Consider the following 23,798-nt stretch of genomic DNA (forward strand, 5'->3'; position numbering starts at 1 on the left):
ATTAATTATATTTTAATTATAAAAATTATTGTCATATTATAAATATTATCTTTATCAATAAAATTTTTTGAATTCGTCGCCGTATATAATATTTTTTTCATATTTATGGGAAAAAAAAAGATCTCTTCTTCATTCATATTAGTATAGTGTTGATTAAGGAATTAAATACCTGATTGACCAGTTCTATTTGGCTCCAAAGCTATTATTATTATGATATTATATGTGGTTAGCAAAGCAAGTATAACTAGTCCAAATATTTCACAAGGGGGAGGAAAAGTTGACGTCATGCTTATGACTTATGACTTATGGGCTTTATGGGGGTGTTAACGGACAATAGTCAAAATGGGACCCACAAGCACGCGCGCGTGCACCGGCACGTGGGGCCTCTTACTTCCGCTAGCTCCCATGAGTCAAGCCCTTACGTGTTGACTCTTTATCTTACCACTTAACCCTCATATTTTTTCTTTGCATTAAGGTTTTAAGGGTTTTGATAAGGGATTTAGAAGCCACAAATTTCCAGGCTTTTTAGTACTGACAAATAAGGAAAATAAAGAAATAAGATTTAGGACAATTTACCTTTTAAATAAATTAGCAATCAATATTATTAAAATACACATTTTGTAAAATAAATATTAAAATATATTTTTTTTATAAATTATATAAATTGTGACAAAAATATTACGATTTATAAATATATGTAATTCATTACAAGAATATTACAAATTATGTTAAAAAAAAATCACATAATCTGCAGTAAAAATATCACAGTTTATGTGTGTTTTGAATTTCGTGCATGAGATTTATGCTTTAGTGTAGTTTATGCATAAAATCTAAAACACACATAAATCACATCTCTACTGCGAATTATGTGATGTTTTTTTCAACGTAATCTATGACACTTCTGTAACAAATAACGTGCATTTATAAATCGCGATATTTTTATTACAGTTTACATAATTTATAAAAAAAATGTATTTAGATATCCACTTTACAAAATATGTATTTTAGTAAAAAGAATAACCAACTTATTTAAAAGGGTAAATTGTGCTAAGATTTATATTTTACAAAATCAAAATTATACTTTTTAATATAATTTCAATATAATTTTTAGTAATATCTCAAATCAATTCTTAAAAGCTTTTTAGTCGAATACTTTAACGTAAAGATTGATTTATCTAATAAAATAAAATAAAAGAGAGACTAATTTAATATTTAAAATTTAGAGACCGATTTAAAATATTATTATTTACTTTTTAAATTAAATCTTGAAACAATACCCTAATGTATTTTATTTTTGAAAAAAATTTATACAGTGAGAAAATTGATTTTTGAATACATTTTTTTTTATGGGAAGAATTTTTGAATATATGGTTGTTTGAGAAAATAGAAAAATGTAGAGATGATGAGGTGGCATTCAGAGTTTTGTTGGGAAAAACGTGTTGACTCTTGAGACTTGAGAGAGATATATACACATAAGCAATCTAAGGCCGTAATTAAGATGAAGAAATTGATTACATGGATTATTCGACGATTGCTTTCTTTGGTTTTAGTCATGACCGTCCAACCTATTTTTGTTGCTTCTTTCTCGTCTTCTTTTCTTCTCAAAATGTTCCCTTCATCCCTCTTTTTCATCCCCAAGCTAATAAGGCAAGCGAAAACGACCATTCTAGAATCTACATTAATTCTACACCCTAGGCCCAAATGTCATCCCTCGTCTAAATTTGTATAGCTGCTCAACCTAATACATAATTTGTACTTTAATTAAAAATTCGTTATTAACAATAATAGTGATCTAACCGTTATAACTTACTTATAAATTGGAATATATTGATTTTCACATGTTTAAAACTTATTTAAAACAATATTAAAAATTAATTTGAGTGTACAAATATTCACATTTCACATTCTTCATCATTTGTTAATGTATACTTTTATTCTTCAATTCGTATTAAACGAGTTATATATATACGATGATGATGTCATGCTTAGGTAATAATGAGGTAAGGGGGGGAATGGATATGACAAAATGAAGTTGAGAAGATACACGAAAAAGAGTTTTATTAGTAAAAACAAAAGCAAATTTGAATTCATCCTTATTATACTAGCTAGTAGCTAGAAGGGATCAGATAACGTGCTATGAAGATGGGATTGTTACTAATTAAAAGACACGTATTCACTGTGTATATCATGAAAGATCCACTGCCAATTCATGATAACCAACCGCTAAGGCAGAAACTAATTATTAAAAAGTGACAACAATGGCATAGAGAAGAAAAGAGAAAGCCAAGACATGCATTCCCAAAATGAATACAGTAGTATAGATTCTTAAAACTCTACACTATGGTTTTACGTAAGCACGTGTGTTTAACACCTTTAATTTGTTGATTGATATATTAATTAATAAAAATAAAAGTGAGCGCATTGGGTTGGTGGTATGGCTAGAGAGTCAACCCCGAATGTTCTTATTATTAGAAGAGAGCCGCCCACTAATATTAATAATAAATAAATAAATAAATACTAAAACTAGAGAGTTATCCAATAATAATCTTACTTTAATTTAATTTGTCTAGGTATCTAGCCACTACTGCTCAAATAAAAGGGAGTTTTTAATATACATGAATTTTGCAAGATCAATGCATTTTGTACTAGCTATATATATATATGAAAAATGTGAGGGTAGGTGGACAGGATTGGATTTGATAAATTCGAGACATATTTAATTTAACCTGGACATCATCATTATCTGAATATATGATATGATCTTCAGAGTAGTCTAACTTTTTTAGTACTAGCTATTATACTTTGCATATTTGAGTTATACAGCTCCAATAATGTTGTTATCAACATTCATTTGATTTTAAAGATTGGATTTGAGTTTACAACAAATAAAATCATTATGAATTTAGACTTGGCTGCATTTCGGATTGTATAGTTTTCAAATTTAATTTGACATAATATAGAGTGAAAGTGATACATTCCGTACATAACGCGTAGAGCTTAAAAGTCTTATCATGCATTAATCTTGTTAATACATTTTTTTAGGTCAACTTAAATTAATGTGGATTAATCTTCTGGCCGGGGAAAAAAATATATAGAGCGCTAAAGAGATACAGTTAATTATCTAAATCAAAGTATTAACAAATTAATTTTTTATAAAACCGTCGGTTATGCACAGAGACTTTTATTTCCCTTGTTTTTCAAAAGTGAAATTTTAATATATGCACAAAATTTAGGGTTTGTTTTCCACTCACATATAGCAATCACTATCAGAATTGACTTGTTTGATATTGAAGTTGGTCATGTGTTCACATTCCACACGGCGATATTAATTAAATTCTAAAGAATAGACAAGTCCTTTTGTTAATCATTGGATTTGTGGACAAAACGAAACCTCACCAAACTAATCTCATTTTGGTGGGGTTGACATGGATGATTGACCCTTGTTGATCAATTCAAAATTAAACATTCTTTTTTTCAACATATTTTGGTCCCACATCCACATTTAAATAAAATTTTCAGAGTTTATAATTCTTCCAACTTCATAATTGTCTCAGCCTCTTATCAAAATAATCTCTATTCTTTTTGTTTTAAAAAAAATGTGAAATGAAATGAATTTTTGTTTTTAGCATATGAATTGCTAACTAGCTGCCGCAATAAATCTATGATTCCCACCACACAAAATTTTCAAACTAATACATTGAACCATCTCAAGCCATTCTTTTCTAATCTATGATTCCCACCACACAATTAATCCATTGAACAAACATTATTTTACCGAAAATTGTGAAGAAACTAAAATTCAAATGTTTTTTAAATGGCTTTTGCCCAATTTTTAGTTTATAAGATTATTACAATATCAGAGAAATTTGACTTTGTTTTCTATTTAATTTTTTACCTTTTCACTTTTACTTTTTAGAATAGGGTCAATTATGCTATAATGGATGAAGGAACTTTGAAATAAAAGCAAGAGTAGTGAAATGGATTTGAGCGATGTGTTGATCTTACGCATTCATCAACTTCTTTAAATTCTTGCCTACCATCATTGCTGAAGAAATAAAGAATTTACATCGTCATGCTTATTATTTAGAAACCATGGATAATACGAAATTCACAGTATAGAAATCAAATGTCTAGAAAGGAAAAATATGAAAAATGATACGATAATTAAATTGTTTAAAACAAAAACAACGAACACATACAACAGAAGACACATTATACTCAATCCTTCAATTCAATATGTTGTGACAAAAGTATTATAATAATAATAATAATGAAATATTTTAATTTCTACGACAATAAAAGAGAGTTTGGTGTGTTTTCTTTGTTTGCTTGCTGTTGTTATATATATATTAGCTGAACCAGCTTCACTGGTGCCGTAAGACACACCTTCAAATTAATTTCATTGATCATCGTTAAGTCAAACTCTACAAAATGTATAAACGTAACGCTATATTGATTATTAAAGGCTTAATAGAAAACGTAACCTACAGGGTTGACTGTTTTGTGTTGCTATTTATAAAGTATATATAATCGCTATTGGCCTCTAACCTCTACATAACCAAGTTCAGTTGAACTGCTTAATTATAAACATAATTAAAGTTTGATTTGACTTTCACCTAATCTCAAGACTCTCGTCATGAATGGATATCTCCGATTGAATCAAGTTATCTTGGTCTCATCAAATTTGGACTCATTTATTTGCCTCTTGTTCGGTCAACTACACATATATAAACCTTATGCTTATGGATGGAAAACTAAAAAGAATGTAAGATACTTAAACCTGCCTTGCAGATATTATTCAAGTCCTTCATACATTGAAAGTGACTACATGAATGAGACGAGACAAAAAGAAACCGTGTTATTCTTATTTCCACTAAGAAACTCGTATGAAAATAAGTCGAGTTTGTCCAAATTGTTTACATTTTATTTTAGTGTTTGATGTAAACTCTACTTCAATTGGGTCTAGGATGTGAACCTTATTATATTATTTCAACTATATTAAGTGTATACTAAAATTACTCATAAAAATTAATCACTAGTATAAAATATATATTAAAATATCAAAAATAAATTAAACAATATCTATATATATATTTATATATAAATATATCATGATTATTTTATTAATATATATATTCAGAGTCATGATTATGCTGGTCTTTTTTTTCTTTTTTGGTCGCGAAATTATGCTCTTTTCTCATTGAAGGTTTTTGAAAGGCTAAACTTTTGTTTTTGGTCATGGAAAGGCTATACTAAAACAATGGAAAAAAAGTTGAAAGCCCAATATATGGTCCATTTTTTCCCTTTCTGTTGACGAGTTCTAACTTGGGCCGATATTCAGGTCCAAGCCCAAAAAGGACCCATGTTATAACCCAGTGATACCGTGTTTGGAGCTAAAGCAGCGCGTGATGGACCAAGCAAGGATCGAAGATCAGAAAGGGGCTTTGGGTCGGGCGGGTTGGGGTGGGTTCCGGTAGGATTTTCTGGGATAGCCCAAGACAAAAAAAAAAAAAAAAAAGAAAGAAGAAAACGACGCCGTATCAAGAAAAATATCGTTCTCTAGCAAGGACCTTATCTTGAAGAACCATATTTACATTGCAATTGCCGATTGAACTACAGAAGTATCTTCAATCCCTGCAATGGCGACGGTCACGTTCTCCCTATCCGCTAAAACCCTAACCCTACCATCCCACCCTAAAACTCCAATCTTCAACCAAGTAAGGAACGTTGGGTTCTTGAGGAGGGTCCCCAGTAGTGGCAGCGTGGTTGGGAGGCGGAAGAGCGTGATTCTCGGGGCTTTGGATGGAGAATACTCGTCGAAGAGGAGTAGCAGCAGCGAACAGAGAGAGACCATTATGCTTCCCGGTTGCGACTACAACCACTGGCTCATTGTCATGGAGTTCCCCAAGGATCCTGCTCCCACCCGCGAGCAGATGATTGACACTTACCTTAATACCCTCGCCTCCGTCCTTGGAAGGTTCTTCCTTTTCCCCATTTTGTTTCAAATTTTATCATTTTCAATAGAACTAGGGTCTTTGATGTATTAGATTTGGCTATAGTTAGTTAGAGTTTCTGTTATTCACTGACACTGGTTACTGAAATCGTTGCTGTACCTTGTAAACTGTAACTTAACTAGTTCAGCTTCATTTCACTCAATACTTGCTTTGTTTCTTGTAGTCTAGGGTAGGGTACTTATAAATTGTGTGGCTTTTGCTTGTACACCTCATAATATGAATAAGAGGCTCTAATTGGTGGATTGTGGTGCATTGGTAGTGGTGTATTGTGTGTGTGATATGGGAGGAACTTTGTTCTTCTGGTGTTTTACGTCTGATGCAAATTTTGCTTTGTGTATTGTCAGCATGGAAGAGGCAAAGAAGAACATGTATGCCTTTAGCACCACCACCTACACAGGATTCCAGTGCACTGTTGACGAAGCAACATCTGAGAAATTCAAGGGTAATGTTTTATAATTCATGCAGTTGTCTTCGTGGCCTTGTGTGGTTACTTGGTAAAACATTTTTGGATCTTCTTGGTCTAATTTAGGATTGTTCCTCTTGTAGGGTTGCCTGGTGTTCTTTGGGTGCTGCCAGACTCGTATATAGATGTTAAAAACAAAGACTATGGAGGTTAAATTCTTTAGTTTAGACATTGATTAGTTGTGTGGTTTATATTCTACCTTATGAGTCTTGACAATCTGATAACTGGATGGTTAATTGGTTATTGTTCTTCAACTTAGGTGACAAATACATAAATGGGGAGATCATTCCTTGCAAGTACCCCACCTATCAACCAAAACGTAGTAGCGGACCAAAGAATGAGAGCAGAAGGTATGAGAGAAGGAGAGATGGCCCTCCTCCTGAGCGCAGAAGGCCAAGACAAGAGGCAGCTGCCTCAGATTCTGCCTCTACATGAGGTAATGTATTCAGTATTCTTTTTGTAGGCATTGTTATTCATTTGCAAGCTCTGATATCAGTTGTTATATTACTCTTATTTCAGGTAATTTTTCAGTTTTTTTCTCGAGTAATGCCAAATGAAAGCAGCTCCTTATCATATGCCACTTCATTTAACCAACTAGAAGATTAAGGCATTAAGCTTTTGTTGGATTTTCATGAGATATATACAATTGGACTTGCCAGGTTACTCAGCCCATCTCGAGGAATATGTGTTCTTGGACTATGAGGTGACATGTAAGATGGGTGTTGGGTATATTTGTGTAATTGTGTGTAATCTGGTATTCGTTATATCGACCCGTTTTTGGTGCTATGATAAGTCTTTTATAGATTCATGGCAAGTGACAAATAGGAACTGTACTATTTAGTGTGCATATTTAGCTTCTTGACATTAAATGGCCGATCAATGATGTTTTAATTTTGCTACGGTGCCGTAGTCACAGTTTTGCCGCAGTAATAACTAATAACTCTATTTTCCTAACAGAAACAAACGGCAGAGACACACCAGTTTATATGTTGATTTCTTAAATTTCTCCGTTGCTCGACCACAATAGAACATCACTTTGCGAATATATTGATATTCCTTTCAAGCCTATAGACTGGTGCACATTAAACTTGCTTTGTTGAGATTTGAATGGCTCTTTGCTCTTGCTAATCTTTCTCAAGCTGAAGCAGCACCCTTGGGAAAGAGTAGACAGTAAATATATATTGTATAACTAATAATAATGCTTTTATGAATTAAAACGTATTTTTTAATAGTTAAATAATTAATATTATATTGAAACTATTCAGTACGTGGATCTTGCTGAAATCCTAAAGCCTATACGTATGTAAATTTATTATTATTCTCATGTCACACTCAGACACCGCTGGGGCTAATTGGTTGTCCACACCACTCGTTATCTTGATATTGAAAGAAGATTAACATCGCAAATCATACAGCTTTGAAAGTTTTGTCTTCACTTCCAATAGGGAAACAAATGGAGGGGCCAAAGGCCACTTCTTTGATGGATTGAATTGGTTTGACATCATCTGTCACATTTTTACTCATCATACAGTCCTACTCAACACATTTTTATGATGCTGTAAACATATTTTATTGCAAATATGGCGGGCAGTGAATGATTAGAAATATGTTTGCTTCATAGTTAATATTTCAATTGGGGATGCTGAAAAAAATCGTTATGACTTATGGCCTAGTATTACTATTCACAATTAATAATTTGGTACTATTGCATGCTTAATGCTTTTCTTTTATTTGTTTCTTCTTCATAAAATTCATTTATATCCCTCATAAAACTTTGGCACGATTCCACCCCCTTAGCTTCCCGTTTTGGTGGGTTGGTGAGAGTGTTGACACTTTACACTTGCATATGCACATTTTAGCATAGATAAGATTTCTGCGGTTGCTGAAGATAACTTAGAATCAACGGAAACACACTTTTCCTTTTTCATACTAATAAAAAAGTGAAGCACTTTAAGTGTCAAGGAAAAAGCTTTTTCCATCTCCACACAATACAAGGTTTTGAAGAAGAAGAACATAGAAAGCTTGAATTCCATCTACAGTCTCTAATCTCAGATAAAAGCATGGCCTATTACAGCTATCCCTATTCTGATTCTGATTATGGTGAGTACAATTTCAATTCTTATGCTTCCACTTATAATTATACTCAAGTTCCAACCTTTAATTCTTACAATAGCTATGAATATAATAAACCTTATTATGGATATGATCAAAGTTTGTATCTTTCTGCAAATTACCCTTATCAGAGTTACCAAACTAGTATATCATACTCTGCCACCAATTTTACTGACCCAAAATCATTTGAGTATGATCCCAATCATGGAATGACTCAGCTTGTGATCTCATACAATACCGTGGAATCTAATATCCCTGAATTTGATGAATATGATCCAACACCTTATGGTGGTGGTTATGATATTGCTGAGACCTATGGAAAACCTCTACCACCCTCAGATGAAATCTGCTACCCTCCTTCCACCGGATCAAGTTCAATTGCTCCACCCGCTGATGCTGTTCCTGCTGGGCCAATAGTACCATTACCATTGCCTACTGTTGATGAGGCAATTGATGAGAAAGCAATCTTACCCCAGAAAGAAGCTGAACGTGAAGTGACTCAAGAAATGCCTCAGTCACAAGAAAGTAGCAAAGATCAAGAAGAGGTAATTGAAGATAAAGACTATGATACCAGTGAGGAAAGTGAAAGTGATGATGAAGATGATAGAAATAACTATTCTGGGTCTGGTTATGGGAATGGATACAGTGGGGGAAAGGGTGATGAGTATGAGAAGAAAGTGCCAGCACAGTATCCTCCTAGTGGATATGGCTTGGAAGCTATGGATCTCTGTGAGACTTTGTTTGGGTATTGGCCTTGTTTGTCACGTATGAAGAGAGAACATCGTTGTGAAGCAGCTCCTCATAGAGGAAACTATTATTGCCAGGAGAATATTTGGAAAGGGACTGCAGATTATCTCTTTGGGAATCCATATCCATATAGTGGCAGAGGGGAAGAAGAAGGGAGTGGCTATGGTCATGTAGGAGGAGGAGGAGAAGTTGTGCATTCATATGAAAGGCATTATCCAACTCAAGCACACTACAGGCAAAGTGAATATACTGATGGATCATCATGGTGACACAACAAAACAATTTGTTGAGATATGTAACGAAATATATATAAGTTGAAGGTGTAAACAAATAATATTGTATTGTGTATTGTGTATTGTGTATTGTGTACTGTCTCTCTGTAATTTTAATAATTGTGAAAATTTGCAGTGAAACATTTTGAAAATAAAGAAAATTTCATGCTTTCATTATAGTGTCAGGTTTCTGTGTGTTTTTGTGCTTGTGTACAAGCCAATGCCGGTTAAGATGTCTGTTGAATGAGATTAATCCGAGATCTAAACTCTACATACTCTACATAGATAATTGTTATGCGATTATGAAAATCTCATGGTGGCATTATGGCGTTGGAAGATCAGAGTTAGTCTCATTCTATGAAAGATGTTCTTGTAAAAGGAGAGAAAGATACTTGTTTCACAGCCTTGAAAAAATTATTTCACCAGAATGAGATGAATCATAATAATAATAATGGTGGTCTCAGATAATTTCCCAACAGGTTTTTCATATCAGCAATTCAAGCTGGCAACTATATATGTTTTTGATGAGATGAATCAACCTTAGGAAAAATAAAAAATCATAAACAACTATTAAATGTGATCAGAATTGAAGGAAGCAATTAATAGTAATAATGTCTGGGCAAAATCATCGTACCTACACATCCCCCATAGCGAATTTTCCTCCTAACATAAATCTTGATCAATGCCTGTGTGTCAGTTCCTTCCCACACGCAGCATGAATATGATTTAGGAATGTACAATAATAATAATAATGTGTGATATAATGGATAACATAGTCCATTAGTAATTATAGGTAAAAGAAGAACAATATGGACCATTAGTATTCTTTGCTTAAAGTTTTCTCAACGAAATTAACAAAAGACCAAAATAATTGTTGTCTCGAACATTCCACGGAGCATGGCTTTCTTTGGTTATTATAATATAATAATAGTTGACGCTATTACTTAATTACTATCGGCTACAAAATTTGGATATAGAAGTAGAACGAGTATTATACTTTAATATGATAATTTTTGGTGTTTTTAAAACTATGTGAGGTACACAAATCGGACTTAAAAATCGGACGGTCCGATTTCAGTATTTCTTAAAAATCGGATGGTCCGATTTGTACTCCATATATTAAATCATTTCACATTTTAAAAAAATATCACAATAGATTATAATTTAAAAAAATATTATTGTTAATCCAATATTAAAAATAAAAAAATGAAAGAAAACACATGAATAATTAGGAAAAGAGAGGCATGCATGGCCCCAAATGCAAGCGCAAATCATGGCCAAAGCGCCAAAAGACACAATTGCTAGATATTCATACAACTTACGTACAAAGACACATCACTACCTAAATTAAAAATAATTAAAAAAAACATCATAAATCGTAAAGGCAAAGTTGTTTTCAACCAGAATCATCATTATTTTATTCTTTATCATATAGTTTTGAAGCTATCATCAGTATCACACCACCTACTAAATTTTCATTAGTTATATGGTAACGTTTTTTTTTATTGTGATATTTGCTACATTACATAGGGGTTCCTTGCTTGTCACATTTTGTGAGTCATGTCCTAGGTTGTAACGCAAGGGCAGATTGTAGATTTCACATGATACAATCCAACCAAGAACTTAGAAATTCTGTCAAATGTCCTAACTGGCTCCCACTTCCAATCATAGTGTTTCAATAAAATACCTTAAAAACCCTCTTAAAACCTCACAGCACCGAAACGCCTTTCTTGTGTTTGTGTTATGTCCAGACTCAGAAGATAGCTGCTATTTCAACATGTCTATCTCACACACATCTTCTGAAGCCAACTTTCATCTTCTTCTTCTTGTTCTCCTTGCTGTTGCTGCTTCTGATGTTGTTGTGACAGCTTCATATTCTTCAATTCATGAGCTACTTCGCAGCAATGGCTTACCTGCAGGGCTTTTCCCTGAGAGTGTGAAGTCATACAAATTGGACCAGAAGGGTCGTTTGGAGGTGCAGTTAGATCGTCCATGTCTGGCCAAGTATGAGAACAGGGTCTTGTTTGAGACTGTGGTGAGTGCTAACCTCAGTTTTGGACAGCTTAAAGGGTTGGAAGGTCTCTCTCAAGAAGAGCTTTTTCTATGGCTTCCTGTGAAGGATATCATTGTCAATGATCCTTCATCTGGTCTCATCCTTATTGATATTGGTCTTGCTCATAAACAGCTCTCACTCTCTCTCTTTGAAGACCCCCCTGTTTGTAGATCTCAAGGTCCTCTCTCTTTTTCTTTTTCTCTTTCTTAATGTTGATCACCTTTTCTGAATTTGGTGGATGCATTTCGGTTATTCTCTGTGTGCTGAGTTGATTTCAAATTTCAATGTGGGGTGCAGGTTCTTCACTATACACAGCAGGAAGGAAGATTATTGGATTTCAAGATCAGAGATGAAAGAGTTGGTTTCTCAGAAAAGTTGGTTTCTTTTCTATTTTCAATTTTGTTCCTTAGAAAGAGTTACATGGTGCAATATGCATAGATCCAGCAAGGGTTGTGATGAATTTCATACTCATAAATTGATGGCGGTGTTTACTATTGTAAAAAATGAATCTTTCTGCAATTTTGTGTGCCGCTTTATTTCTAAGGGGAAATTCTTTGGTGTCTATGGAAGTTGTGCGTAATTTGGCTAAAGGTAAAGATAAAGTAAGGTGGAACCCAGTCTTTTATGTTTGAATTCTCTGAGTGAAATCTAGGCATCATAGAAGATACCATTTCTAAATTCTAATGTTCAAGCTGTTTCATATCATGTCATCACATTTTCTTCCTTTTCCTTTTCCTTTCCCTTTTCTTTTTATTCTTAAGAAGGAAGTTATTCATTGAAAGAAAAGGCTACTTGATAGTAGGTGGTCCTATACAAAAATTATTCCGTGGATCTGCATCTGCTAACATGACTGTTATTGGCTGATTGGTGAAACCAAATTTTACTCCCAAATTTGAATAGAAAAGGCTCCATTGCTTTGAGTTCAAGTTGAAGACTATGGTCCATGGGGATGTTTACATGGTCATTATTAATTAGACTAACTTGACTTGGATATCATGCGGTCAATAATGTCATTCAGCTGCCAATTTATTTCTTAGATGCAAATTTTCAGTTCTGTTTTCTAAACTATAAAAGAAATAACTCACTATCTTGTTTGTCCAGTTCAAATAGTCAATATAAAATTCATTGATTAGAGACAAGACCTTTTTCTTTGGTGTAAGACAACTATGTTGGACACATATTCTGGAATCTGGCGCCGTATTCCAGGGTGCATAGCTTCAGTGTTATTGAAGCAATGCACCTTCGGAACTTGAGCTGTAAACAGACAGACAGCATTGATTCTATTATTGGTATTCTAGTAACAGTACAAACAGAATCTATGTTGTTGCAATTATGTTAATCAGAAATTCTAAATTCGTTTCTTGTAAGCTTTGCTTAATTTTCAGACAGGTCCAAGGTTAAACGAAACTTAAACTTTATTGCTTATGCGGTTATGTCAGTGATTTCCATTTCGGCTGCATACAAAATATGACACTATGCCTGCAGGAAGATTTACTAACTAAAATTTAACATCAACACTGCCTAAAGGGAAAAACGATCTAGTTTTGGATTTATCTATTTCACATATTTAGAGGAATGCAGGAAGGTGAAATGATTTTTATTTTACAATATATAGGAAATGAAACTGCTGAATGTTGAAGGCCATAATAACTCTAAATGTCCATTTTAATTTGCTCTAAATGCCACTGATAATATCTTGAAGGACTTTTTCATTTGACATTCTTAGAGATTTCCACCATTCATGCCCTGGAAATTGACATAAAATCATAAAGGCGCATATGCTGATATACATATATTTTTTTTGAAGAATGATAACATATATTTTAGTACGAATGGCATAAGTGCCAATATTAATAATAATAGATCATATTAGATTTTCACTAAAATTAGCCACCAAAATAGAATACATATTAGAATATAAAATACATATTAAGAATGAATTAAAATACATAGTGATCCGTCCGTTGGCTATAATTCGGCTCAAGACTATAAATCAGAATCAATCTGGTTAAAACTAAATACACACGTGCAGGAGTACGTGGAGAGTACTTGTTTTGCTCTCCTAACGAACTTATCATATACAATCAAATAACTACGTGCCAACCCAGATGACACAGGAATCTCTCCGCAAATCTCTCTAAACAAGCTCACTAAAGAGCAGTTATCAGACCCACTAAATAACAGCTCCACAATATCAGAGTAATCGTACCACAATAATTCTATAAATACGTCCACCTCCAATCTTAGGTAAAAAACACTATTCATTCTGAGTCATTTGATATTCATCTTATACTCTTGCTAACTTGAGCGTTGGAGTCTCTTTGCAGGTCCCAACCTCCACCGGTGTTCCTTGACGGCTGAAGTATAGCTCGGCATCTGTACTCTTAGGACAGAAAACTCCATACACATGGAAGAAGGAGTTATATCTCGATACTAGAAGGAGTTATACCTCGCCTCAGATTACAAGACAGGAACACATAGTGATTGATTTTAGTAGTTAATTTTAATATGCAGATAGTATTTTTATAAATAATAAGTATAGGAAATGAATGGAATATCTGTACAAATGTGTACAATGGAGTATAAGGATGTTCGATTCAATAGTATATCAGATGTTTATTATCCCCTGGTACCCGGATGGTTATTCTGGATAGTATGAGTGTATTGTGTTTGAAAAATTAGTAATATTTTATTTGAATGTTTATTTTTTAACTCATATTAGGTCAAATAAATAGCTCATTGTATACATTGTACAAATATTCTATTGGCTCTATAGCAGGAATAGGGAAGTGCTAGGTAAACAATGACCATCTTGAACATAAACAACAATCAATCAAATAAAAATACACTACACCATAATTTAGTGCTACTAATTAAATTTAAAATTAATTTATTCTTTTAACTCTATTAATTCACATTATTCACACATTGTTCAAAAATGTTATTGGTTATCCATATTTTTTCTAATAATATAAACAAAAATAGAGTCGCAAAATAAGATTTTTTAATTAAAAGAGTAATTCTCTATATACAAGTAATTTTCCATACAAGTCATATAAGTCATTTATAAACACGCCGTTTCACGTTTTTTTTACCTCTTTTTCTTCTTCTTCTTTCTCCGTGCTTCCTCTTCTTCTTCTTTCTGTGTGTCTCTTTCTCTTCTCTTCCTCCCTCTTTTTTTATTGAAATTTTTTTTCCTCTTTTCGTTTTTCTTTCTCCTTCATCAAAATCACCAAAAAAAGCGAACAAAAATTATTCAAGGTACGTTTCTTGCCTTCTCTTTCTCCTTCTTCTTCTTCCTTTTCCTGTTCTTCTTCTTTATTTACGTGCTTTTCTCTTTGTTTTCTTTCTTCGTTATTCTCGGTTTCCATTGTTTTTTGACATGAAGCTCTGAAATCGTTTTTGAAGAAGAAGAAGTAATAGCAGAAGATGAGGAGGAAAAAAAGAAAGAGTTCTGAATTATGCATAAGGTGTACTTCAACGAATTTTGGGTGTATTTCTTAAATTCTTTGGGTGTATTTTTGTAATCCTTTGGGTGTATTTCTATAATTCTTTGGGTGTATTGATTTCAAGAAGAAATATAATGTCTCTCCCTATATTGGGTGTATTTCTTAAATTCTTTGGGTGTATTTCTTAAATCCTTTTGGGTGTATTTCTGTAATCCTTTGGATGTATTTTGGGTGTATTTTTGTAATCGTTTGGGTGTATTTCTGAAGTTCCATCATCTTCAAAACAATTTCAAACTTGATTTCAGAAACCATGAAAATCGAAAAAAAACAGAAGGAGATCGAAGGCAAAGAGAGAACGTTTTTCCATACAAATCATACAAGTCATTTATATTCACGCTTCTTCTTCTTCTTCTGTAACGTACGTGTTAGACCCAACTTCTTCTTCTTCTGCTTCTTCTTCTGTAACGCGTGTTAGACCCAACTTGTAAGACTTGTAAACAAAAATGACTTGTACGTGTAACACTCCTCTAATTAAAATAGGTTTAAAAATGAATTCTCGGCTACAAACTCAATTTTAAAAGAAAGAAATTACCAAGAATCAAAAACACAAAAAGAAAAGAACAGAACAAACACCGGTCTCTGTGAGTGAGTTTTACTTTACCCTTAGCAGCATGTCGCCGTGGCAGTTGCATGGCAATCTTCACCGCATGTTCACGACATCATCGGCCTCTGCCTCTGCCTCAGCCATCATCACGTCTTTTCTAAGAGATCTCTCCAATGAGCGCGACCTCGACCGCCTCGTTCATTCCTTCAAGCAAGCTTCCCAATCGGATCGTTTCCGAAGCAAACACCGTATTTACGCGCGCACCGTTCGCCGCCTCGCTCTCGCTAAGCGCTTCCAATCCATCGAGGACATCCTCGAACACCAGAAGACCTTCAAAGACATCTCCAAGGAAGGCTTCTCCGCCCGTCTTATCACCCTCTATGGCAAATCCGGCATGGTGCAGAATGCGCACAAAGTGTTCGATGAAATGCCTCAAAGGAACTGTCCCCGTACCGTGCTCTCTCTTAATGCCCTTTTGGCTTCTTATTTGCATTCCAACGTGTTCGACATGGTACCTACCCTTTTCAATCACTTGCCTACACAGCTTTCCGTGGAGCCCAATTTGGTGACTTACAATACTGTCATCAAGGCTTTTTGCGAAATGGGTTCTTTTGATTCTGCAAGTTCCATGCTTGATGACTTGGAACTGAAGGGTGTGAAGCCTGATGTGATAACCTTCAATACCCTCCTGGATGGATTGTATTCAAATGGTCGTTTTGAGGATGGTGAGAAAATTTGGAAACGAATGGAGGATGAACATGTTGCTCCTGATGTTCAGAGCTATAATGCTAAGATTGTGGGAATGTGTGTTGAGAAAAGAAGTGGTGATGCTGTTATGTGGTACCAGAAGATGAGGAGTGAGGAGGGTGTGAAGCCTAATTTGTTCAGCATCAATGCTCTGATTAGAGGTTTTGTCAATGAGGACAATTTGGATGAAGCTAAGAAGTGGTTCAGTGAAATAGCAACCACTGAGTTTGCCCCTGATAGGCACACTTTTAACATCCTTCTTCCATTCCTGTGTGATAAAGGTGATTTGAAGGCTGCTTTTGAGGTGTCCAAGGAGATCTTCAATGGCAGGTGCTTTGTTGGTCCACCCAGATCGCTGTTGCAGCTTGTGGTGGATACACTGTTGAACAATTCCATGATTTTAGAGGCAAAGGAGATTGCCAAACTTGCTGATACCAGTTCCAAGCCACGCTACGAGCTAAATTTACCACAGGATTTGTAGATTAGCACTACTATATTTGGTCATGTTATGCAAAGGTTGCTACATAGCCTATTTCTGTAGCTTTCATTGAGAGAAATTAATCGAAACATACCGACAATTTATTCATGCCATCCGTCAATATTTAACAATATGAATGAAAGTATGTTGTTGATTTTTAAACTAAAAAATTATATTAAATAATGACTAAAAATATTAAATTTTTGTGACTCTCTAATATTTTTTATTTTTTTTATTATCTAAATACAAAATATAAAAATAATAAACATTTAAATATTTCATGATAAGAATTAGTAGTTTATTCGACATAAAAAATATTTATATACAGAATATCAAAATTAATTTTCCAATCCTGAGTTAGATGTTGCATTATTCCATTGAAACAGTGTGATTCCATTTCCAACAACTTGTGTTCTCCTCTGATGTTGAGGTAGTAGGCAGTTAGGCTTAGATTTCATTCGTACACACTAGAAGACACCATGTCTGGCCTCAGTACTCTGCGTCGACTCTTCACCGCAAAACCCTCCTCCATCACCGCCGCCACAACCACAGCTATCGAATCCGAATCCAAGTACAAGCGCAAACGTGGACGCGTGACGCCATCTTTCCGCACGCTCCCCAGCGACTACGAAACGCCGGAAGCAATGCGAAACGTGGTAGACAAGTTCAAGAGGCTTTGCAAAAACAAGTACTTCCGGCGAAGTGTTGGCATCTACACCGACGTTGTACGCAAGCTTGCGAAGGCCAAGGCCTTCCCTTTGATCGAAGAGATCATTGAAGCCCAAAAGCAGTACAAGGAGATTACCACCGAGGGCTTCATTGTTCGCCTCATCAATCTCTACGCCAAAGCTGGCATGCCTGACCACGCCCGCAAACTGTTCGACGAAATGCCAAACCTTAATTGCCCTGGCAAAAACTTGGCCTTCTCTTCCCTCATCAATGCTTACGTCGCTGCCGGGCAATACGACGTTGCCGTGGGGCTTTTCCGTGAAATCAGCGCCAAATATTCGATTCAACCCGATGTGGTGTCGTTTAATGTTTTCATTCACGCATTATGCAAGATGGATTCTTTGGACTCTGCTGTTGGGGTTCTTGATGAGATGGGTGAGCTGGACTTGGAGCCTAATTTGATCACTTTTAATACTCTGCTTGGTCAGTTTTATGAGAAGCGTGGGCTTGATGAGGGTGAGAAGATTTGGACAATGATGAAGACGAGGAATGTTGAGCCTGATGCTGTGAGTTACAGGCTGAGGATGGGTGGGATGGTTGGTGATGGTAGATTAAAGGATGCCGTAGAGTTGTTTCATGTGATGAAGTTGAGCGGGGTTAACCCTGATGTGCATTGTTTCAATGTGTTGATTAAAGGGTTTGTTGGTGATGACAATGTTGAAGAAGCCAAGGTTTGGTATGATGAGTTGCTGAAGAGTGAATGCGAACCTGTTCGGTCTACTTATGTGACTCTTGCGCCATTTTTTACGGAGAAGGGTGAATTTGATTTGGCTTTTCAGCTGTGCAAAGAGGCTATGAAAGGTGGTAGATTGGCTATTGATGCAGAGGCATTGCAGCAGGTGGTTCATGGGTTTGTTGCCAAAGGGATGATTGAAGAAGCTACTGAGCTTGTCGATCTTGCGGGGAAGAAGAAGTTGGAAGTTTGATTTGGCCTTTAACAGGGATTAAAAACCCACACTGGTTAAGGAAGCGGTTTTAATAGTCTTTACAACTTACTAGTGTGAGATAATTCTTGTCCTTTGAGCTAGTAGCCTACTACTATGTAGGACATGTATCTGTCAGGAATGAAGGCGATGTTGGATTTTTGCTTATGAAGCGAATTTTGATGCTTATACTCGTTCCTATTAAATATGTTATTTCCTGCATTCTTTGAAATTCATTATGCTTCAACTGATACATGTGATTTCCTGTATTCTTTGAAATTCATTATTCTTATTAGATCAACTAACATATGATTTCTGGTACATGTGCATATATTAAAATGAAAAATCATCTGATCCTTTATGGCGATGCCTTCTGTCAAAGAACAAAGGTTAATATGCAAACGACAACTTCTGATCATTCTTTGAAAAGAAATTAAATCATGACCATGTTCATGAGGTTAGTACAAGTGAATTCACATGTGTGCAACACCAGCATTAGTAATAGACTTGACATGTTGATGTAGGTTGGAAAGGCTTGGATTGGTGCGGTAATGGTACATTAGAGGGACCATTCTAGCAGCACTCAGGCAGAATTTGGTAAATGACGATGGAAATTGCTGATCTCTGCCCAACACTTGTTGATTGAGACGCTTCCATTCCATTGAAATCAGCTCCTCAACATGCCTTTCTGCATCTTCTGCTGAAGTCTCTTGGTGTTCTCTCATGTAGCACTCAATGTATGACCCATCAAACCCACTTTGATTTTTATTCTGCATTCATGATTGAAATATATGTGTTATCAAAAAAAAAAAAAAAATCATATTACACTAGTCAATAAAGCTACCAACTAAATTAATACGTCAATATGCAAAGGGTAGAGAGATACACGCTATACTTGAATACATAATCCTTTTTATACTACTGTGTTCAGTTCGTTGTTTAATATAGTGCTATATAAGGTATACTGTAATGGAATTATATATAACTTTCTTGTGGTCCATCTTAAAGAATAATGGAATAGACTTGGATTTTACCTTGTGTCCTTCTAAGTCATCACAAAGACGAAGGATTTTTGCGACGGAATATATAATGTCTGGAAAGTCGTCTAAAATTGCAAGAGTTTCCTTTGTTATATTTTGATGGAAAAGGAAAAATGAATGAACAAGCACCACGTGCACTCCTGTGCTTACAGTTGCATGCTTCAAGTACTCCTCTGACTTTGGCAATTCACCAGAATCAGACCAATGTGCCCCTTCCAAGGAGGCATTCAACAATTGCACCCACTGTTAATTTCATGCAAACACTTCATTAGAAATACGTAGCGTTACTGTTGCTACAAGTTGGTGCAATTCCAAGCAAATTCGGACCGTCATTTTTAATGTAATCTATTAAATAATTTTATATCTATTTGATAATTATACATACATTTAAAAGAAATTGAATAGTTGGTCTAAAGAAACCTCATGACCTCATTGTGCAAAAAATAAAATAAAAAATAATGAATTAAATGGACCATTTACCGATTTTTTAAGGGTATCTATAGGATTCAATCCATGCTTTTTGTAGATCTTTTCGGCGAAAGCGTTTGTAATTTCATATAGAGCACTTAAACAATTTTTCATGAATTGGGGAAGGTGCTCTGTTCCGGTCAATTCCCATCTGAATTGAGAGGTAAAAATTTGTAGTAACTTGTAAGCATTAGAATGGAATAATAAGAAAATTTAAATGTCAATATAACAAATCTTATAGAATAGGCACCTCTTAACCGCATCAGTAAATAGAATAAGCTGATCCAACGTGCCATAAACATCGAAAATGTCATCAATGATGTAGACCAGAGAGATAGGTTTGGTGAGCTCAAGCCTTTGGTCTGAAAAGCTCGGATCTGTAAAGCATGCCATGGACCACATGTACCATTTTAGAGCTTCATACTCTGCAAATTTCGGCTCCTTCGACATAGCCTCCCCTTTCCACCATCTATCAAGGGAATATAACTGATCAGTGGCATGTTTCATAGATGATTTGTGTCCCACACTATTCTATTGGTTATTGTTATTATTGTTATTTACCATAGGACTTACTTTGAAACTTGAAGGGCTTCATGCTGGTTCATGAGCCTAACTATGCAGGAATTGATTTCTGCAAGTTCCACAAAACACACAGATTCTTTGTCGGGCTTGAAATTCCTAAGCAAGATGGTTTTGTCCATGAATCTAGGCAAGTTGTGATGAAGTGGTTGCTGAAGAGAGCTTGCAACATATTGAGCTTCATGATGATGATGATTCCTTGACAGCCATGAATGAAGAAGCTCACGGCTGAGCCGCCCCAAATCCTCAAGAGAAGTATCTTCTTCTCCAATGCTTAGCTGCGCTGCTTCATGTACCGCTATGAGACTCTTTAAATCTTCGCCATATGCTTCTCCGAACTGCACTTTGTTATTTTTCAACCTCTCAAATATATCTGCACAACCATTATCGTAGTTGATTATTAGTTAGTCTATATAGATTACAAATTTTATAATTAAAATGTGTTATATATTATTTTTTTTATTGTAACTAAAATTTATTTTTTTAAAATTAAAGAATTTTACATTCATCTCTACTAATTTTGTAACTAAAATGTACTCTTTATTACAATTAAAATCAATTTTTTTTTTCAGAATGAAAGAATTTTTTTCTTTTTTTATTAATTTTACAACCAAAATATGTCACGTATCATTCTCCCATTACAATTAAATTAATTTTTTTCTCCAAAATTAAAAAATTTTTTTTTTCTTTCTCTCTTCTTTAACCACTCTATATCTTTTGTATATCATTATCAATGACTAGTTACAAATTTGACAATTAAAATGTACAACATGATATTCTTTAATTGTATTAAAATTAAAATTAAAATATTAAAATTAAAATTAAAATATTAAAATTAAAATTGAAATATAGCTATATTATATTATATTACTATCTAATTTTAATAACAAAATGTGTCACATGACACTCTTATTAAACTTGAGAGAAAATATTTTTCTCCAAAATTAATAAACTTTTTTTCCTAAATTCTCTCATCTACCTCTCTCCACTTTTTTTCTATTTCTCTCCATCCTCCTCACTCTATATATACTTTATTATATATTTATATATTATATATTATTATCTAATTTAATAACCAAATGTCTCACATGACAATTCTCTTATTAAAATTGAGAGAAAATATCTCTCTCCAAAATTAATAAATACTCTTCCTAACTTCTCTCATTTATCTCTCTACCTTTTTCTATTTCTCTCTACCCTTCCCACTCTATATATAATTTATAATTTATATTTTATATTAGTAATGTGAGAAATCAAAATGTATCACCGATATTTTTTTATTATAATTAATTTTTTTTTAATTAACAAACTCTCTCTCAATTTTTATCTTTATCTTTCTCTTTCTTTTCTTCCATTCTCTATTTTTTTATTTTTTTATTCCACAAAAATAAAATCAACAAAATAATATAATTTAAATAAAAATTATTATTATTATTATATACATATTTTTTAATTTTTTTGTTTTAAATTTTTATTCTTTATCTTTTTAATCTATATTTTTATTTTTTTTTAATATTTATTAAATATAATTTAGAGATAATACTAATATTATGATTAAAAGTTAAAATTAATATTCAATTGTTTAAAAAATTGATTTTGAGTTAATTTTATAACTATCAATATAATTTTTTTTTTACTAATATCTAATTATATTTTTATATACATAAAGAAAAAAAATATTATTTTTAAATAGCAAGCATAAAAATTAATTATTTTTATTTGTGCAACAGACTAAACACCTAATCAAAAGTATACAAGTTAAGTAGTCATTTCAAATTTTAGATAACGAATATTAAAATTAATTATTAGTAATAAATTAAATTCTTTCACATAAAATAGTAACTAAAAATTTTATTATTTAATTTTTTATCTACGGAAATCCTAGTCTTCTTAATCAATGGAGACTTTTGTCCCTTACGATATTTAATTTTTGTAAAAGTAATTTAATTTTATAAATTTTTTGTGTCATAATCTATAATGTCAAAACAAAATCAACATAATTTTAAAAGATATAAATTTATATTCTCATAATATAATTATGAATAAAAATACTAGTTTATAACTAATAAAAGGAATACAAATATACAAGATCAACTTGTAAGTTAAAAAGTCAGAGTGTAATCACTTTTAAATAAAAATTGTGGACCTTATATATGATAGAAGTTATTAGGAAAACTAACTAGTTTCCTAATAGAAGTTATAAATTTAACCATAATTGATATATAATCTATTTTCTTACTTCGAAGATCTTCTCATTATTATAATTTATAACAACCTGCATTAACTGAATAACCTCCTTGTCTGAGTAAACGGAACGTGAGTGCAACTTTGTCAAGTTGATGGCTTTGGACAAAATCAATGGGATCTCTGGTCACTATGAAATGTTGCTTCTCAAGTGCGGCTTCAATGTGCTCTTGAAAGTGGTGCTCAATGCCAAGCCTTTGGATTAAGTCAACCATGCACAAACTCTCCATTATTGGATCCTCGCTAATAAGTTTCTTCATTACTTGCTTAGCCTCCTTCAGCATCATAGTTTGTTTTGCATATAAAATATCCTGAAAGTGTAAAGAATTAGTTTAAGGAATTTTGATGAATAATATTGATGGAGAAATATTTATGATGGAACGTTGGATTTTGTTGAGAAGTCTCACCATGAAGCTGGAGCTTATGCCTATGGCTGTGCCTGCACACCTTGGGAAAAATAAAGTTGGTATAAATAATTAGAAGATATCAAGTTGAATGAATGGTGGATAGAGTTGGTAAAGGCAATCATTAAATAACAAATCATGGAGCAAGCAACGTCTAATTCGTGGGACGACATCCACATCTGACGTTATTAATATTGGATTTAGATCTTCTAAATTTTGAATTTGTACTTTAGAGGATAAAGTGTGATCTTCTACCCTTGAATGATTTCTCTCTCATATTTATTCTTGGTCCCACCTATGAAATAAATGGTAAGAGATCACACTTTACTCTCTAAAGTGAAATTCAAAATTTAGAGGATCCAAATCCATTAATATTTAATAAGGTTGCTTCGTGCTGTTAGTTGTAATAGGCTAATAGCAGGCAGCAGCTCTCGCGGGACGCGGCGGGGCAAAATGGGAATTGTATCCCGGT

The 23,798-nt window shown here is 33.7% G+C and overlaps 6 protein-coding genes across 8 annotated transcripts; 5 read left to right on the top strand and 1 right to left on the bottom strand.

Moving 5' to 3' along the window:
* Positions 1-5,586: 5,586 nt before the first annotated feature.
* On the top strand, positions 5,587-7,376 carry LOC130955485 (multiple organellar RNA editing factor 9, chloroplastic). 2 transcript variants are annotated; one of them, XM_057882338.1, is made up of 5 exons: positions 5,587-5,977; positions 6,359-6,456; positions 6,561-6,626; positions 6,737-6,913; positions 7,137-7,376. In XM_057882338.1, exons 1-4 carry the CDS (start codon positions 5,640-5,642, stop codon positions 6,910-6,912), a joined length of 678 nt encoding a protein of 225 aa, XP_057738321.1. In that variant the 5' UTR covers positions 5,587-5,639; the 3' UTR covers position 6,913; positions 7,137-7,376. The 2 variants fall into 2 exon arrangements, with proteins under 2 accessions (XP_057738321.1, XP_057738320.1); XM_057882337.1 differs by having other exon boundaries at positions 5,588-5,977; positions 6,997-7,376.
* A 761-nt stretch (positions 7,377-8,137) lies between these two features.
* Positions 8,138-9,782, top strand: LOC130955482 (uncharacterized protein At5g39570). 2 transcript variants are annotated; one of them, XM_057882336.1, is made up of 2 exons: positions 8,139-8,577; positions 8,721-9,782. In XM_057882336.1, exons 1-2 carry the CDS (start codon positions 8,575-8,577, stop codon positions 9,603-9,605), a joined length of 888 nt encoding a protein of 295 aa, XP_057738319.1. In that variant the 5' UTR covers positions 8,139-8,574; the 3' UTR covers positions 9,606-9,782. The 2 variants fall into 2 exon arrangements, with proteins under 2 accessions (XP_057738318.1, XP_057738319.1); XM_057882335.1 differs by having other exon boundaries at positions 8,138-9,782.
* A 1,351-nt stretch (positions 9,783-11,133) lies between these two features.
* Positions 11,134-12,836, top strand: LOC130956105 (uncharacterized). Its single transcript, XM_057883136.1, has 2 exons — positions 11,134-11,839; positions 11,959-12,836. The coding sequence occupies exons 1-2, from the start codon at positions 11,386-11,388 to the stop codon at positions 12,012-12,014; spliced, it is 510 nt and encodes a 169-aa protein (XP_057739119.1). The 5' UTR covers positions 11,134-11,385; the 3' UTR covers positions 12,015-12,836.
* Positions 12,837-15,696: 2,860 nt separating this feature from the next.
* Positions 15,697-17,074, top strand: LOC130956203 (pentatricopeptide repeat-containing protein At1g55890, mitochondrial-like). The gene has a single exon (XM_057883250.1). It carries the CDS (start codon positions 15,782-15,784, stop codon positions 16,940-16,942), a length of 1,161 nt encoding a protein of 386 aa, XP_057739233.1. The 5' UTR covers positions 15,697-15,781; the 3' UTR covers positions 16,943-17,074.
* Positions 17,075-17,269: 195 nt separating this feature from the next.
* On the top strand, positions 17,270-19,262 carry LOC130954635 (pentatricopeptide repeat-containing protein At3g13160, mitochondrial-like). The gene is made up of 2 exons (XM_057881391.1): positions 17,270-18,980; positions 19,116-19,262. The coding sequence occupies exon 1, from the start codon at positions 17,419-17,421 to the stop codon at positions 18,592-18,594; it is 1,176 nt and encodes a 391-aa protein (XP_057737374.1). The 5' UTR covers positions 17,270-17,418; the 3' UTR covers positions 18,595-18,980; positions 19,116-19,262.
* LOC130956604 (neryl diphosphate diphosphatase, chloroplastic-like) lies at positions 18,923-23,206 on the bottom strand. Its single transcript, XM_057883639.1, has 6 exons — positions 22,954-23,206; positions 20,673-21,051; positions 20,350-20,568; positions 20,112-20,250; positions 19,626-19,874; positions 18,923-19,361 (listed from the first exon to the last, which is right to left on the bottom strand). The coding sequence occupies exons 1-6, from the start codon at positions 23,204-23,206 to the stop codon at positions 19,065-19,067; spliced, it is 1,536 nt and encodes a 511-aa protein (XP_057739622.1). The 3' UTR covers positions 18,923-19,064.
* Positions 23,207-23,798: the final 592 nt, after the last annotated feature.

The sequence above is a fragment of the Arachis stenosperma genome, chromosome 10 (genome assembly GCF_014773155.1).
Source record: "Arachis stenosperma cultivar V10309 chromosome 10, arast.V10309.gnm1.PFL2, whole genome shotgun sequence".
NCBI classification, from domain to species: Eukaryota; Viridiplantae; Streptophyta; class Magnoliopsida; order Fabales; family Fabaceae; genus Arachis; species Arachis stenosperma.

Bases quoted from the DNA above. Each gene is read 5' to 3' on its own strand.
- LOC130954635 (XM_057881391.1), top strand. From the start codon at position 17,419: ATGTCTGGCCTCAGTACTCTGCGTCGACTCTTCACCGCAAAACCCTCC.
- LOC130956203 (XM_057883250.1), top strand. From the start codon at position 15,782: ATGTCGCCGTGGCAGTTGCATGGCAATCTTCACCGCATGTTCACGACA.
- LOC130955482 (XM_057882335.1), top strand. From the start codon at position 8,538: ATGGCCTATTACAGCTATCCCTATTCTGATTCTGATTATGGTGAGTAC.
- LOC130955485 (XM_057882338.1), top strand. From the start codon at position 5,640: ATGGCGACGGTCACGTTCTCCCTATCCGCTAAAACCCTAACCCTACCA. The intron at 6,457-6,560 runs GTAATGTTTTAT...TTCCTCTTGTAG, and splicing joins AACATCTGAGAAATTCAAGG to GGTTGCCTGGTGTTCTTTGG. The intron at 6,627-6,736 runs GTTAAATTCTTT...TCTTCAACTTAG, and splicing joins TAAAAACAAAGACTATGGAG to GTGACAAATACATAAATGGG.
- LOC130956105 (XM_057883136.1), top strand. From the start codon at position 11,386: ATGTCTATCTCACACACATCTTCTGAAGCCAACTTTCATCTTCTTCTT. The intron at 11,840-11,958 runs GTCCTCTCTCTT...TGTGGGGTGCAG, and splicing joins CCCTGTTTGTAGATCTCAAG to GTTCTTCACTATACACAGCA.
- LOC130956604 (XM_057883639.1), bottom strand. From the start codon at position 23,206: ATGCTGAAGGAGGCTAAGCAAGTAATGAAGAAACTTATTAGCGAGGAT. The intron at 20,251-20,349 runs GTGCCTATTCTA...CTCTCAATTCAG, and splicing joins TTTACTGATGCGGTTAAGAG to ATGGGAATTGACCGGAACAG. The intron at 19,875-20,111 runs GTAAATGGTCCA...TGAAATTAACAG, and splicing joins TAGATACCCTTAAAAAATCG to TGGGTGCAATTGTTGAATGC.